Source organism: Rhinolophus sinicus, chromosome 5 (genome assembly GCF_057876585.1).
Source record: "Rhinolophus sinicus isolate RSI-liver-muscle chromosome 5, RSI-T2T, whole genome shotgun sequence".
In the NCBI taxonomy this organism is placed as follows: Eukaryota; Metazoa; Chordata; class Mammalia; order Chiroptera; family Rhinolophidae; genus Rhinolophus; species Rhinolophus sinicus.
This window is the reverse complement of record NC_142505.1, coordinates 32,520,553-32,537,232: the sequence shown is the minus strand read 5'-3', so window position 1 is coordinate 32,537,232 and position 16,680 is coordinate 32,520,553. Positions and strand designations below refer to the sequence as shown.

Below are 16,680 nucleotides of genomic sequence, written 5' to 3'. Positions count from 1 at the left end.
CTGAGTAAAACCCATTTCTTAACCAAACCACATGCAATGTACAATGCATCCCAAGTTCTAATGCATAACAGACAACGATCACAGAGGAAATGACCTTGAACAACACTGTGTAACATTTGCTCTTAAAATGAGTACATTAATTCAAATTTAGAAAACATTCACTTGTCTAATAGACAAAATGAAAAAATCCACATACAAACTTCCATTCAACTACAGATGTTAATCGAGCTCAACCCACATACAGTAAGTAGCAGGAAAGGTAACATGCTTTACTACAACATTCTTTTACCTCCAAAGCCAACTGCTGCACTTGACCAGCTCCATGGACTCGTAGAAGAGAAAATATTAATTTAAAGTGCCCAATGCATTCACTTTCAGAGCCTAGAGAATAAGAACAAAATGTTTCCTTTTTATTTCTAAGAGACGTCCTAAATTACAAGTCTTCCGAAAACCAATACACACTGTTATTGATTATCATAAATCTCTGTGATAACCTTTTCTCAACACTGGAGATGTGAGGTGAGTAGAGTATCTCTAAGCGGCAGTAAGTCTTAAGAGGCAAAAAGTAAGCTATTAGTAAGTTTCTTATGTTTGCTTCCATTTCCATCCCCATCCCTAGCCTCAGGATAAAAATAAGAAATTTATCAAATACACAATCCAAATGCAACTCAAAAACAAAAGGTGTAAAGTGGTAATTTTATAATACTCTTTATCTCTAGACCTTAGAGCTAACACCCTAAGCCTAATTATATTTTGGGAGAGTGTGCCATCATCTGGCTTTTAATTAAGACTGAGTTAGAACTATGCCACTTGAGGACTACATTACAAACAACTGATGTGCATATTAAGGGGCTCCTTGTGAAAATACATAACACTGAATGGTATTTCCATCCATTCCTATGCACCTCAAACCCCAACCCCTACATTTACTACTATTCTATTGTTAACAAAACAAAAACATTAAACATTAAGGTATTGTTCAGTGCATTTTTCCTTTTGCTATATGGTAGTAAAACAGTGTAATTTGTAATCTTTTGAGGCCCCATAAGGTAATTCATACAACCCCACAATTTAAAAAATCTGAAAACATCTATAAATAATAGGTTGGTCTTAAATTCATTTTCAAACCATTTCTTAACACATAAGAATTATCATAAATACATCAGTGACACATAAACCATACATGATCCTGATACATGAACTTTATAAATGCTATCAAAATAAAATTTCTGTGTAAGCCCTTCCTCAATTTTTTTAAGTTACAAATCAACAGCCTGCTTTGCTGCAATTTATTTGTACATAATATATAACTAGTAAGATTCTCGTACGCCAACTCCAAACAATAAAAAATGAAGTTTCCTGCAGATTTTATAATACTGCTTTTAATTAACATCCCAATGTATTCCTTGGGAATGACTAATTTTTCTAATAACATTTAATTACTGTTGTTTTATTTGAATAATTTGTTGGCATTAACAAAAAGGTCAGAATTTTAATAATACTGTAATATATAGTGAAAACAGCAAAAAAGTACCTGAAAGATAACATTAAAAGTTAAATTGAATTTGTATTGTTTTAGGTTGTATATTCCACATTTGTTATCAAAGCTAGAACTGGAAGAAGTGTTCTGATTTTCACTTATCCATCTCCCTCGAGTCAGGCAAGAATAATGTTTTTGAAAATGACCTCTTAAAGATAATTAAGAATGAAAATTCTTACCTTTTTATTATTTCAAATTTTATACACCAAAAATTTCAGGCAATTTTTCAAAAACATGAGTAGCTATATACACATGACATTGTCAGGACTGGAAGAAGCAAAAATTATATCACCTAATAAATATATCTAATTTAAGCACTTATATTTGGTGTATCAACTTATGTCATCAATTTGAAATTCTATACTATCAAGTTATTCTGCCTTTTCAACTCACTGAGACTTTTATAAACATGATACCTTGACCTCTCTTTCCAACCTACTATTTATGGGGAAAAATATTATGGGGTCAATTCCTCTTAATGTTATATGGATATAGCATTATAACTAAGTAATTTCCCCTGAGTTATCCTGATAAAAATAAGAAATGGCATTTTTAAAGCCCTTTCATTATAAGGATCTTACTAATTAAGGGTATATTCACATACCTGGATTATATTTTATGACATTTCTCAGAGCCTCCAAAGCCATTTCCACTCGTGGCAAGCGGTCTCCGTGTTGCTCTGACTGCACTTTTGCAGCATGTGTGATAGCCATGAATGTGTGGAGGTACTGGGCCTGGGAGCCTATGTAATCCAAGAGACTTGCAGCAAACGCTTTTGGAACCTAAAATGAGTGGAGAAATGTTTAAATACAAGTTTGCCCTCAGAAATAACCTGTAACAAAGACTCCATAGCTAAAAAACAAAACAAAAAACTTCAAAAAAAACTTCAAGCTATCAAAGTGATTAAATTATACATACACATGAATATGCCTATGGATTGACTAAGCAGTGGGGAGACAAAGTCCAGCTGCTTATAAACCGTTTCTCAACATTTTCTGTCCCAATACATTAGAGATCTGATATACTCTCACCAGTATTTCAATAGAACAATTCTGAGATTAGAGCATCTCTTCCCTTTACCAATGAAAGTAATTGATGCTATGATACGTAACTGCAACAATTTGGTTATATTTTTGTATTTAAAAGTTATATATATTTAGAATATAAACTCAAAGGACAGTTTTGAACGAGACTTGACAATTCACTGAACTCATTCTGCTTAACAGCTATTTATAGGTATTGTTCTGTGATAAATAATGTATTTTATGGTTTAGTAAATTCATTTTTATCCAAGAGCAAACTCTAAAGCAAAGCTCCACTTCTTCAACTGCCCCCCAAAAACACTACAACAAAAATTTCTACATGATCCCCAAGCACTAAGAAGAAAAAGAAGCTCCTCATTTGCTTCTGGAAGTGATTCGGGATCATCACAGAAATGAGCTGGTATGACCCCAATCATCTTTGAAAAAGTCTCTTTGTTCTCCACTTGTATTTTCTTATATTCTTCTAATAATCGGCCAAAGGAGGACTTCTGTCTGGTAATCTGATATTCTACATAATGGAGTTGAGTGTGTAAATGACCTTGAACTTCCATAAGAAACTGGTAAGCTGAAGGCATATGTACACGACACAGTGGGGTAGCATTATGCACAATACAGTGATACCTCGGTTTTCGAACGTAATCCGTTCTGGAAGACCATTTGAGTTCTGAAACATTCGAAAACCAAGGCACGGTTTCCCCATTGAAAGTAATGCAAAATGGATTAATCCGATCTGGACCTTTAAAATCAACCCCTAAAATTGCAAATTTAGCATGAATTTTACTATCTAATGATACCATAGATCCATAAAATTTACGGTGTTCGTAAACCAAAATGTTCGTCAATGGAAACATTCAAAAACTGAGGTACCACTCTATAAGGAATAGCTGGGCCAGGAAGAACTTCTTACTCATGAATCCACAAAATTAAATTCATCAACATTCCAAATAAAGAGGCTCATAAGTTATCAGTGGTCATCCCATCACATACCCAGGTTAGTATAAAGCACTTGGCAGAGAACAGGCATTATTTCAATGTATACAGTGCGAATATACTGGTAGCTTTCAATAACAAAATGAGCAAAAGTATCAGACAAAACTGAAAGTAGAGAGCTTACCTCTAGCTGGAAAGTAGGGACTTCATTATACACCCTAACAAAAATCTCACCTACAATAAGTTCTTTGGCATGATCACTATAGACAAATTCTGATCCATAAGTTTTGTCACAATCACCCTTTAAAAAAAAAAAGAAAACAGACTGTTAGATATGAATCAGAATCATTAGTGTCTGGTTTATAAATCTATCCATATTCAGCTTAATAACTTAACAGATAAATAACTTAAAAGACTTATTCATTTTCCAGAGAGGAAAATGTGGTGGGATACACATACAGCACTCACTGCAACTATGTTTATAACCAGTAAGATGGACTCTAGAATGGGCACAGAGTTATTTTCTAGTCCAAAGATTAATATTGTAACTCATTTTAAAATTTCAAAACAAAATCACAGACGTCAGCCAATGAAGTATCTTAGAGCTAATGTCCATAAAGCAAATGACATGTGGCTCTTTTCACTCTACTCAGATATTTGACCTAGTCTGATATGGGATGATAAAGCCAAGAAATGAACATATTTGGATTGGTTTTAAAAAGTAATGTTAAATGAAAGTGCTGGAAAACAGAGTCTCTGAAATTTTTAAAAAAAGAGTAATATTATATAGGTTGACTAATCAAGAAGAGTTTCCACTTAAGGAAAAGGAAAAAGACAGAAAATAAGAATGGGAGAAAAATAATCTCAATGAAGACTTAGGTTGCTATCACACAGAATTTAGGTTGGACTGAAATAAGCAAAAGTAGATAATAAGTTATAAAATGCTAAAGAAAGAGATGTTGTATGTCTCTTCTGGTAAAAGAACAGATGTAAAGAAAGGCGAGACCTGTTCTCCCTAGCTCTGCAATTCTCAAAACTTCTATCTACAAGGAGTTCTGAATGACTACCACAAAATGAGCTCAAAAACAAATTTTGTATAATTCAGGATGTAACAGTGAGGGTTACACTTTAATAAATTCCAAACCCGCCAGCATTATCTTCTAAACCACCATGACTTAACCATCTAGTGTATGCATTATCTAGGCCTTCTCCGTATCTCCCATCCTACTGTCTATTTTTTTTTTTTTAAATGGCTTAATAGCTTCTCCACTGGAAGGTAGAAGCATTGGAGAAATTATTCCAGTTGGATACCAAAAAGCAATTTTGATTCACTTGGGAAAAGAGGCTGAAGAAAACAATTAAAACAAGGCTCCTGGGTACAAAAACTGGTTATAATAGAAAACAGCTACATGTAAGTGGTAACAAAAACAACAAAAAAATTCTGTGTTACTAAATACAGTCAGAGCACTGCTCTTAAGTGGGCCAAATGTTAGGTGACAAAAAGCTATAGGCTTGTTATTTAAATGGAGAAAGAACGGGGCTTCTATTTTGTCAATATTAAGTTAATTTCCAGACAGAGTAAGTTACCCAAGAAATTTGAGGAAGTTACACAAGAAATCAGCAAAACAATAACATACTTTTTTAACCATGTTTTCTTGTTGGGATTCAAGAAATTCAAGTAGTTCTGCCCTTGTAGAATTGTTCCATATCAAATAGGGGTTCTCTGTGTTGCTGTTAAGCATCTTCAAAATCTAGGAGACAGAATACGTTTTGTAACATTTACCAAAAAAAAAACCAATATTGAAGTTATCATTTATTAAAATTGTCTATTACACTTAGAAATAGATGCCTTAAGTATAATGGATGTCAATAATAAGGATCTCAATAATTCTAACAAGTTTGTTAATATCCATTTTGCAGCTGAGAAAAATCAAGGCTAAGAACTATCAAATTACTTGCCCCAGTCTCACAACCCTTAAGTGGTGAAACTAGGATTCAAATTTGAGTCTGACTTCACATTCTTAACATTGGCTCCGCTTTGGTGAAAATTATACAAGATATTTTGTGTTAAAGCATTTAATAAGCACTCTGTAAATATAAGCTTAAGAAGAATCATACCATACTGCCTTTATACACATATTATTTGAAAACAAAATCTAAGACTTTATGAAGCATACGCCTAGAAAGGGAAACAAAATTTAGGGGCAGAGAATCAGTTCAGGTTTCCTTGGCAAAGCCCTGGGTCAAAGCTGCATGAAGTACTTCTGCAGACATAGCTTGTGACTGCTGAGCTATCCAGTGTGCTTTCCCTTTGTTTAGCGCTCCTCGATCATCAATGTACATACACACAGGCATCTGACTCTCTTCTACATGTTTTAGAAAAAACTTTTTACATTTCACATTTACAGAGCTCTATGACAGGGGGAAAGCAGAGGGTTATTACCTCCATCTTATACAAAGATATCCAACTTTTGTTTTCAAAACATTTATTAGTTAACTAAAATGACTGAAAAATTATATCATCAGGAAAACTAAAACTTTGAGAACTGACAGTTTAAAATAACCATTTTATTAAATCCAGATGGTGTTCAAGCCAAGATTTTGAAATGCTACTTTTTTCCTTTTCTTTCTTTTCTTTTTTTTTTTTTCTGTAGTAGTTAATCAAAAACTTGCTAGTACCGTGTTTCCCCGAAAATAAGACCTAACCGGGAAATAAGCCCCAGTATGATTCTTTAGGATGACATACCCTGAACACTGGATCTTATTTTCGGGGAAACAAGGTATTTCTAGAAAGAATGTTTTCAATCAGCAAAACCCATCACATTGGTAAACACAAAAGTGCAGAAAAACAACGAAGATCAAGAGTGACATCTAAAGTTCTTCCCCTGTATTCAGGGGCACTAAAAAGCAATGTTCTACATTAAAAAACACTCAATCAGATTGGATTAAAAAGCACATAGGCTGTTTATAAATTCTAAAAATACATTTGGAACCGTAAGCACTTTTTCCTTACTAAAGTATTAGAAAATCATTACAGAACACAGACTAATATAAAAATAGCCTAAAATTCTGCCATTCGAAAATAAATACAGTTAACACATTGGTATAGATCTAGTCACCCTTTCGGTTTTTTAATACCAAAAATGGGATTTAACCTTTTCACTTGAAACATTTTAAACATCTTTTCATGTCTTTAAATGCACCTTTACAATTTAAGGCTTCATGGTATTCTAGTTAACGGATTTCTACAGGTTAACTCTCCAATGCTACCCTCTTCTATTGTTTGTCAGTGATCCTCACGAAAGAGGCCACAGAGACAGGCTGGGAGACCTGCCAGGGTCATACTTATTTTTGTCATGAATGCATATGTGTGTATGTGCATGAATTTACTTGTAGGATTTCAACCCTAAGTCTAAACAAGTTATAGTTTAAAAGAATCAGCTAAACAGACTCTAGGTCTCCTGACGCTGTCCTCTGCCGTTGTGAAACACCATCCCAACTTCACTCTCCTTTCCCGCCCCTTCGTGACCCAAGGTTGGTAAGAATTATGGTGGGCTCCACAACTGAGAAACATGAACTAATTTACCCTTACAGAAACACTGGACTTGCAGAGATGGTACCATGAGCATCAATCTGAACTTACTGAACAATCTGAACAATAAACTGAACTTTTTGGTTGAGAACAAGCATGTGAACATTTTCAATTTTCAGGTTTCCTACAGCTATCAGCATTGCTGTGTTCCTGTGTTATATAAAGGATCCTGAAATATTCATCAAAAGCCAGGCTCCCTCTGAAGCACATACCTCAGTAGCGCTAACCACAGCAAGTTTTCTAGCAACATAGGGTGTCAGCATGCCAGCTAAACTTTTCCTTATGGTCGGATTTTCTGGGGTTGCTTGTTCTTCAGGCAGATACCCCCCAAGACGACTGAGAGCATGGACACTCAGTTTTGCAAGGCTGTTGGCTACTTCCTGTTTAAAAACAAAAATCAAGACATTAAACTAGATCTGTTATCTTACACAGATAACAATACCTTTATGGAATCAAACTGTCTGGAATATATTTAAGAAGCAGAGCGCAAACAAACAAAGGCACACGAGTCCCCAACACTGATGTCAGAGAGTTTATGAACTACAGCTTATTCTTTTATTCATACGAAAGACCATCAGAATCTACATACTCACTTATACCAATACAATATCTTGTAGATAACTGGAAGAAGCACATATGGGAGTGTGTGTTTGTGTGTGTGTGTGTAAGGAGGTCAGGGGAAAGGCAGGTGGATTTGACTGCTAGAGGCACATACTAAGACTGTAAGTAATGAATGACAGTGAATAGGAAAGGAGAAAAAGTATCTGTAAAAATCAGGTGAACACTCAACAGTTAGCCCCAACGGCATCACTGTATTTCCCTGGGCTACAAAAGCATAATTTCACAATCATAAAGGTGACTCTGAGTAATCAAGAAAAGATTAAGTTATGCCTAGTATACACTACTGCAAACTCCCTTGCCTTGAATTCTTCCAGCAGAAATGCCTAAAAACTGTTTAGGGGCTTAAAGAGCAATAAACTTACTTATCTTGAAAAACAGTTTATGCCTTGGGGATTCTGGATAGCTGGAGGTTTACTTCGCATTAACCTATGGTTTGGGTTCAAACTTAATATTAAAGCAGTGTTCAAGTTACCTGCTGGTTTGTTTCTTCACTTTTCTGAATTCCACTCTCTTCTAATGTGTAGTCATAATTAAACAGATAACCAAGCAGATGCCACAAAATTCCAGCCTGAAACAGGTGTGTCTGCAGCCAGAAATCCACAGCAAAAGAACTCACACATTCTACCCCCAGTGCGGCCACCCGTGGAATACTCTGAGAGAATAAGAATGATGGCATTAATTACAGGGTTAAAAATAAGCTCCCAAGAGAAACTGGGTATGAATGTATGTCGAGCTGGTTACCTTATCGTGCAAAATGTTTACCTCCTCTTATATTTTCATTTCCAATTTAAATCTAAATCCTATATCCTTAAGCTTAAAATTAAAAGTGACTCTGACAAAATACAGAATTACTATCTTTGAGGCTAGTGTTCAAAGACTTGGGAATAGTTTTCTTCGTTTCACTTCTTGAATTTTTAATTTTTAAAAATAGTGACAAGGCATTAATAGCAACTCACATGCCAGTGAACTTAAGTTTATCACTATCTTTAATGCAGGTGTACACACTCACTTCTTTGTATCAGAGTTGGCATTCTTACCAAATACTTCTACGGACACAAGTGAGTAGAGTTGAGGAGTATTTTCATCATGTCTTACTTCTTCTAGATACCTTAGTCCAGGATCAGCACCCCAATCCTGTTCTACTCCAATACAACTCTCATTCTGCCCAGTTAGCTAAGAAATCTCTCTTCAAACAGTGAGCTCTCAGATCCTACAGCCTTCCCCACGAGGCTTGACTGTTTCAAGTTTTATGTATTTAGATTTATTTAGTCATCTTCTCTCTTCCTTCCCTGCCTTTCTTCTAAAGTTCAGATGAGACGCACTTCCCTTTAGAGATGTCACTAGTCTCATTCTTTATGGGCCAGCTTAGAAACAAAATTCTTCATTTATAGCAAGGCATCTATGAAAAATGCTTTTAGAGACCCAAATAATTTACTTCAAAATAATTTTGGGAAAACAACTTATTTGTAAATTGGAGATTGGATACTTGATAAGAAAACCAATCGCTGACTCTATCCAGAAAGCTGTGAAGATGAACTCTACCTTGCCGAAGTACAGCACCCGACAGAGGTCCTTGATGATACCAGGCATCTCTGTGATCTTCTCTCGGCATTCTTCAAACTGAGCGGCGACACTATAGCATTTGCTTACGTGTCCACAGACCTGCAGACAACACGACAGAGCAAAAGAAGAGTCACATGTGCATTGCTTACGGAAGACAGCAGGAATCAAATCAGCAGTGATTCGTGAATAATGCTTAATGGTATAAATGATGCTCCAAAATGAAACAGTATTTCTATTAAATCACTAGTATTTCTGGTTAAGATTTCCTATGGAATCAAGGTTGGCACACCATGGCACCTGGGCCAAATTGACCATGGCCTGTCTTTATGTGACCAGGGAGCTAAGAATGGTTTTTACATTTTACAAGAGTTATAAAAAAAAATAAAAATTAAGAAACCCACAAAAATATGTCATAGAGACTGTACATAGCCTGAAAGCCTCAAATATTTACTCTCTGGTCCTTTATAAAAAAAAGTTCGCTGACCTCTGGATTAAAGTATTTTTGTCCAGCTTATTAACAGTATGGAATCAGAATTCTATTTCTGTACTGCACTTTAAAATAGAGGATGAAACTCAAAAAACCTGTACTCAATTGTTTTATATTCTAAATTTTGCTGGCATAAACAAAGGGCTACATAAAAAGATGCATTCTACAATGATCTTAATGAATTTCTGATGGATTTTCTATCAAAGAATTTAACTTCTATACCCATAGCAGAAAATAAGCCAATTAAAACATGAGGGATGGTGGAGGGAGGCAGAGGAGGAAATTAAGGAAGGGCATGTAAGATAAGTGAAACAAGAATGGCAAAATGTCAAATATTTAAAACTGGGTAATAGGGACATAAGAGTTCATTATACTATTCTCTACTTTAAAAAAAAATGAAGTCAATAGATCACAAGTGATTTAGTGCAGCGGTTCTTAAAAGTGTGATACACAAAGCATCAGTATCACCTGGGAATTTGATTAAAAAAGCATATTCTCGGGCCCCCACCCCAAACCCACTGTATCAGAAACTCTGTGGGCCGGAGATGGGGAAGTGAGTTCAGCAAACCATGTTTTAATGAGCTCTCCAAGTGGTTCTCATAGATGTTAAAGTCTGAACTATGTGTCTAGTGTAATTTTCTTAGAACCGTAAGTTTCAGCCTCACCTGTACGGACATGTCACTTGGTTTACTAGAACGATTCAAGACAGACACACAGCGACTAAATGCCTCTTGTAATACCTGCAGAGAAAGAAGTCAGCCATTATGTCTCCATTCTGACTTGATGTCTGAAAAGCCTTTTCTGGTAGGAATAAAGTTTAGTAACTTTTAAAGTCAGATACTTGGTAAGTAAATGTTTGCTCGATTAACATTTGTTAAATAAACCAGTAAACAAAGGATTCCTGGAAGTTTCTTTTTAAGTACTCCCAATAGACTACTTTGTAAGCAATATTAAGTTTATCATTTTTTAATGTAATACTCGTCAATTCACATTATGAAATAAAGCTCCATTTCTATCTTTAATTTTGGTACCAGAATATAGGGAATATATCGTTGTTTGTTGGAGTAAATTAAATTATATCAACTGAATTTGTACTTGTTGAATTATTTATTGTCAAGAGTCACACAATGTGCCTAAACTAGCTTCCAGGTAAGAACAAAGGTCATTCCCTATTACCTCAATTCCATTCTCCCTTCTGAGCTCTTCAGCATTGAGGGCTGAGCAGTTGACAGTATGGAAAGCCAGCTCTACAGCAGCAGGCAACAATGGTGATTCTTTTGAGAAAAGGAAGTCATCTGAAGTTTCCATTGTTATAGTCCTAATCAGCATGGGGTATCCTGCATATTTATAAGGCTGTAAATCTGAAATAACCAAAGGGAAGTGTTGGGAAAACAACAAACAAAACAAAAACTGATCATGCCAAGGTTTTAAGTTAATTTTGATACTATGTTCAACTATGTTGCCTTTAAAAAAATGATAAAATATTTAACATCTTAAATGCCTCCTAATTCTATTAGGTTGGTACAAAAGTAATTGTGGTTTAAAAGGTTAAAAATTGCAAAAACCTCAATTACTTTTGCACCAACCTAATAGCTTATAAAAAGAAATCAAGTATAAATCCCTTGGATCTTTTCTTTTCTAGCAAACTTGCTTGGTTGATTTCTCTAAAATGTTTCCACTAATAAAAGAGTATTTTCTGGTAGGTTAACTGAACTTAATATGTAGTGGTTTTGATCCTTTGCAGAATATTTACTTTCTATGATGTCTGTGTGATCTTTATAACTTTTCACCTGATCATAGACAGCAAGCCATAGCCAAGGCACCAGAGTGTATTAACAATCATGATATTCATTCCTCTTTGTAAAGAAGAGATAATGAGACATTTGATTTAAATGAGTGAATATTTTATATCCTACTTTCTGAATAAACAAGTATATTTTCTTCCTATTTCACCAGTTATCGTAAAATAAATATTTGAAAACAGTGAATATAATTTGTTACTAGAAATACAAAACAGAAATATGAACTGAAATTGGCTAGCTCCATGCTTTGATAAGTAAATTTAAAAGTGAAAGCTGAAATGTAGAGGTACCAAATTGCTCTGTTCTTTTTCTCCTTTTTTAACACTAATCTGTAAGGCAGGAATATGCAAATTAATTGGCTGTGATTTTATAATTAACTCAATAATCCCACTTGAAATCAGCATAAAGCTTTTGCCTTTTGAGGACGACCAATGATCTGCTTTAAATTTACTCATTTCTAAAATGGCTTAAGAAAAAAAAAAAAAGCCCCTTGAAATTGGTCCCAGTAGTCTTAACACATACATACACATGTGGTAAGAAAGAAAAGTGAATTAATTTTGAGTTCTATCAGATCAGGTCCCTACCTCAGAACTCACTGGGTATAAACCGTCCTGGGAAAAGACACAGCTTGAAAAAACATTCTGACCTTGACATCAAACCAATGGTGAGCCACCACTGTATCTTGTGGCTAGTATTGTTATCAGTCATTTAAAAAAAACCAATAGTTTGAAGGATGTCTTTAAACTCTTTCTGATTAGTAATAAATGCCATATAACTAAATAGTTCCAAATGCGTTGTGGTCAATTCATATGCAAAAGTGAATCAATTAATCATTACTCACTCTCTAATAACCCAATTGCTAGATTTCCATGCTGTCCCCTCCAATTCATACTTAAATTGCAACTCCACTTGTTTTCAATTACCCAGCAGTCCTCCTGCTTATCTCAGATCCCCACTGTCCTCTCTTCTTTTTCTCCCAACATCATTCTACTGAGCAAATGATCTCCCACTTCGTGCAGTAAGCCAAGTTCAGTTCCCAAGCCAATGGACACCAGCCATATTGAAACTAACTCCCCACCACAAAGTCTTAAAAGTTTTCAACATACTCCCAGCTTTTTGGCTGCTACTGTTAGGTCTACCGCAAATGGTCCTGCAAACATGCTAGAAATTCCCAATAACCCAGCACACTGCAATCACAACTATTTCATCTATAACAGTATTTTTCAAACTGAGGATTTTGAGAGCTACCATAGGAAAAAGGGGGTGTGAAGAGAAGTATATGATCATTTGAAAAGTTTCTATTGCTTTTTAAAGACCAGAACACTTGTGGTATTTTCAACCTTCACAGACTTTTGGATTCATGATAGGCACAGTCTTTCCATATGTGATTTAAGAACATTAAATGATCTAATTCCAGAAACATTTTAGATCTCATTTAATATGTTTGCTGCTAAATGGCTAAACACAAAAACTAATCAAGACGCTCCAAGGAATGGAAATGTCCTTCAGGAAGGAATAATGAAACCTTGGTGGAAATGAAAAACATTGAAAACACAGCTAAGAAGTGGGAGGTATAAAACCAACAACATTTTGGGCTTTTCTATGGAAAACTACTCTTTTGCTGTATTTAAAATGTGATTCCAAGAGTTTGCAATAATAATTATAAATCTATTCAAATATGAGGTAGAAACAAGTAACATGGCAGAATTAGCTGGAGAATAAATTAAAATTTGAGAACACATGCTTTACCTTCTTTATGACGGTTGAAGAGGATACTCTGTGTTTTCAGAATTAAAATTATATTCTCTGGATCTGGTCCATCCACTATTTTTGCTGATTTGGTACATAAAAATTCATATGCTTTATTTACTTTTTCAAACATATCCTGTAGTAACCGAAGATAATTAACTTTTAATTTGAAATATTTGAAATCACAACTTAAAACAGAACACGAATGGTTTGTATTTTATCAATAACTTCTTCAGCTATTATTTTGTTTTGCTTTTTTACATTGAGGAATTCATTCCAACTGTCATCTAGCTGCTATACTTTTAAGGTGAAACTTTTTTCCCCCAAATAGCTATTCAATGATCTCAACACCATTTACTGGAAATTTCTTCTTTACTGGTTTATACCATAAATATATTAAATTCCTACACACTAGAGAGTTTCTAAGTTGTTATAAAAATAATTACATGACCTACTGTTTATTGAGTACTGTAGCAGTACTGTGCTAAGTGCTTTACATACATCATTTCATTTAATCCTCAAAACAGAATGTTAACCATTATTCTCATTTTTTTACATGATGTTAAATTACTTCCCAAAGGTCACAAAGTTAATTGGTGATAGAGCTAAGACACCCAGATATGATTCCTAAATCCGTGCTCATAAACTACTATCCTATATTATGCTCCTTGGTCTATATGTTGATTTTTGTGCCAGTATCATATTGTTTTACTGTTATAGCTTTATGGAGTGTTATAATATCTGGTAGGTTAAGTCTAGCAATTTAATACCGATTTCAAAATTTCTTCCTATCTTGATTGTTTCCTCTCCCAGATAAAACTGAATTGCTAAAAATTTCTCAAAAATATCATAGGCTTCTGATTTAAAATGTCTTCAACATATAAAAGCAGCATCTTTTCAATATTTTCTTCCCATTCAGGAATATTGTCTGTCTCTAAAAACAACACTGAACTTGAAATCAGTGGAAATTACTCCAAGTTTCTAGTAATTGAGTATTAGTCCTAGTTTTAATGGTTCTTATTTCATTTCATCTTTTATGAACTTCCATTGGTATTTTCCAGTAGGACTCTGGAAGAGGCAGGATTGGGAATGCTGGCAGCAGATGACTTTAAGTCCGAACCAAAATTTCTACTTTTTCAGTTAGAGTGATGTGAAGTTGGATATAATTAGAAAAAAATAAATTACCCAAAGCAATCTTGATGGCAATGGTATCACCTACAAATGAATTAAATTCAACCACATTTCTACCTTTCAATTATTCATGTGATTGCTCATTAGAGTTAACTCTCAGACATGGATATGGAGAGAGAATAAAATCCCTAAGTTACTAGTAACAATGGCAGTCCTTTTGATATACTGAGGGAGGACCATTCATGCAAAAAACATGGGCACATGGGCTATAAGTTAATTAAACACACACTGGGCATATATTATGAGGCAGACATTGGCACAGAGGATGAGTATATCTTTTCTCTTTCTAAAATACTAAAAGAGCAAAAGGAAGTGAACCCAAAAGCCCTGATTCCAAAGACATTACATACCCTGCCTTCTGGATTCTTATCAGGATGGTACTTTTGTGCAAGTCTGAAGTAAGCTTTTCTAATCTTGCTCTCATCATGCCTGTTAAATAGGAAAATTGTGTGAATACAGTAAGGTAAAAGAAAAAAATATTTATAATCATCTAAAATTATATTTTAAGAACCTTCTTTTATTGTACATGATCATATAATAGGTACCAAATTAAATCCGGTTAGACATAAGTAAGATTATTCTTTCTACGTTATCTTTACATATAAAAGATAAAACCTAAATTTTCCCTATGCAAGGTTATCATTCACTTCCAATTACAAAATCATATTTGAGGTTTGAAGAACTTTTTAAAAACTAGTTTTTCAGAATACCCCTTTGAACTTTATAATTCTAAGTTATTTTAACTATCAGTCTTGCTGAAACTGTACAAATTCAGTCTATACTTAAGAAAATACCTTTGAAACTATTTTTTACTAACATACCTATTCTACTATAAAACTTTACTGATAAAGTGAATCTGCAGTCTTTCCTAAGCATCTATCATTTAGTGTCCTAAGCATACTGTTACCAAATCTCTTCCCCACGTATGACATAAACTGCAAGAGGCAAGGGGAAGGTAATACTGAAAATAACTCACGGCCCTTGTCCTTGAGGGAGATTGAGCACTTCATAAGCATCATCTATTGACATCATAGGCGGCTTCTTTTCTACTTCCTTCTTCCAAGCATCAAGAGTGTCTTTTAGAAGCTTAACCTTAAAGACAGGATTGAAATTTATATCTATTAAAATAAAATTATTTCAGAATATAATTTTTAAGTTATAACCTTGTGCTATTTTTATAATTTAAGAAGGCACAAATTAATCTGCTGACTTACCGGGTCTTTAATTGGCCAATCTGGGAACCGGAGTGTATCACAAAGTTGTTTGAGGTAATAAATATTACAAAATAATTCATTTTCTAGTTGTGGATAGTTGATAACTGGGATAGGACAATACTGATAAAGTGCTCTCGTGTTACTCTGAAGACGAGGTGTGAAATCAGCAAGATGGGTGGCAATCTTCTCTATCATGAGGCGCCTACAATTATAAAAGCTCTCCAAGCATTAGAAGAGATTGATTTTAAAGAAAAGGTCAAGACAAGTAATCATGCAAGATAATTACATGGACCTTCTTTAGAGTAACTCAATTACTGGCCTCCAATAAGAGCTCACAAGAATGTTACACATGGTATTCTAAACGTATTGTATAAAAACTCTCAATGGGTATAAATTTATTCGTGATACCTACCTACAAAGACCATCGAGAAAAAGGCTGATATTACCAGTCCTTCCTATTGAAAAACCAGTCATGAGATGGTCAAATGGTATGAAATCTGCCTGCACGAGCATAGCCCAGGAACTCAAATTAGCTCCCACGCCAAAGAAGCTCACTGCATGGTATTTATTTTAGTTAACTTCCCACAATCTGGAATCTGGCCCTCAGTTAAGCAGAAACTGGATTTGATCAGTACTCAGAGAGCTACACCTTTTAGATGGGGTCTCATTAATCTATCTCAGTAGAAAAATATTACACAGAAAAACTGTGTTGTGAATTTATTCCTGTACATTTGTTCCCAGTGAAAAATATGACTGTCATACAGAATGTATTCAAAGTGGTGACTAGAACATGCCACGCCTATACCTAGCAGAGAAGCCAAATGATAACCAGCAGGTGGCACTGTGAGAGTGAAATCAGCCAAAGGAGAGTGAATAACTAAGATAACCTGCCCTCCAGCTGAGGATTGAGGGGTTCTCCACAAGGAGGTAGGCTTGACACTGGGACTA

The 16,680-nt window shown here is 34.7% G+C and overlaps 1 protein-coding gene across 3 annotated transcripts in view; it reads right to left on the bottom strand.

The window, feature by feature from the left end:
• Positions 1-16,680, bottom strand: part of DNAJC13 (DnaJ heat shock protein family (Hsp40) member C13) — a 105,478-nt gene that overhangs the window by 17,771 nt on the left and 71,027 nt on the right. For all 3 annotated transcript variants that reach the window (XR_016021284.1, XM_088798329.1, XM_088798330.1), the window contains exons 33-45: positions 15,733-15,934; positions 15,495-15,610; positions 14,869-14,947; positions 13,328-13,463; positions 10,953-11,137; positions 10,442-10,516; positions 9,269-9,388; positions 8,199-8,378; positions 7,318-7,485; positions 5,151-5,264; positions 3,698-3,814; positions 2,145-2,322; positions 290-381 (exon numbers count right to left, since the gene is read on the bottom strand). Coding sequence is in view for 2 of the 3 variants with exons in the window: in XM_088798329.1 (XP_088654455.1) it covers positions 290-381; positions 2,145-2,322; positions 3,698-3,814; positions 5,151-5,264; positions 7,318-7,485; positions 8,199-8,378; positions 9,269-9,388; positions 10,442-10,516; positions 10,953-11,137; positions 13,328-13,463; positions 14,869-14,947; positions 15,495-15,610; positions 15,733-15,934 (1,762 nt within the window). In the remaining variant the exon portion in view is untranslated. The remainder of the gene's footprint in view (positions 1-289; positions 382-2,144; positions 2,323-3,697; positions 3,815-5,150; positions 5,265-7,317; positions 7,486-8,198; positions 8,379-9,268; positions 9,389-10,441; positions 10,517-10,952; positions 11,138-13,327; positions 13,464-14,868; positions 14,948-15,494; positions 15,611-15,732; positions 15,935-16,680) is intronic.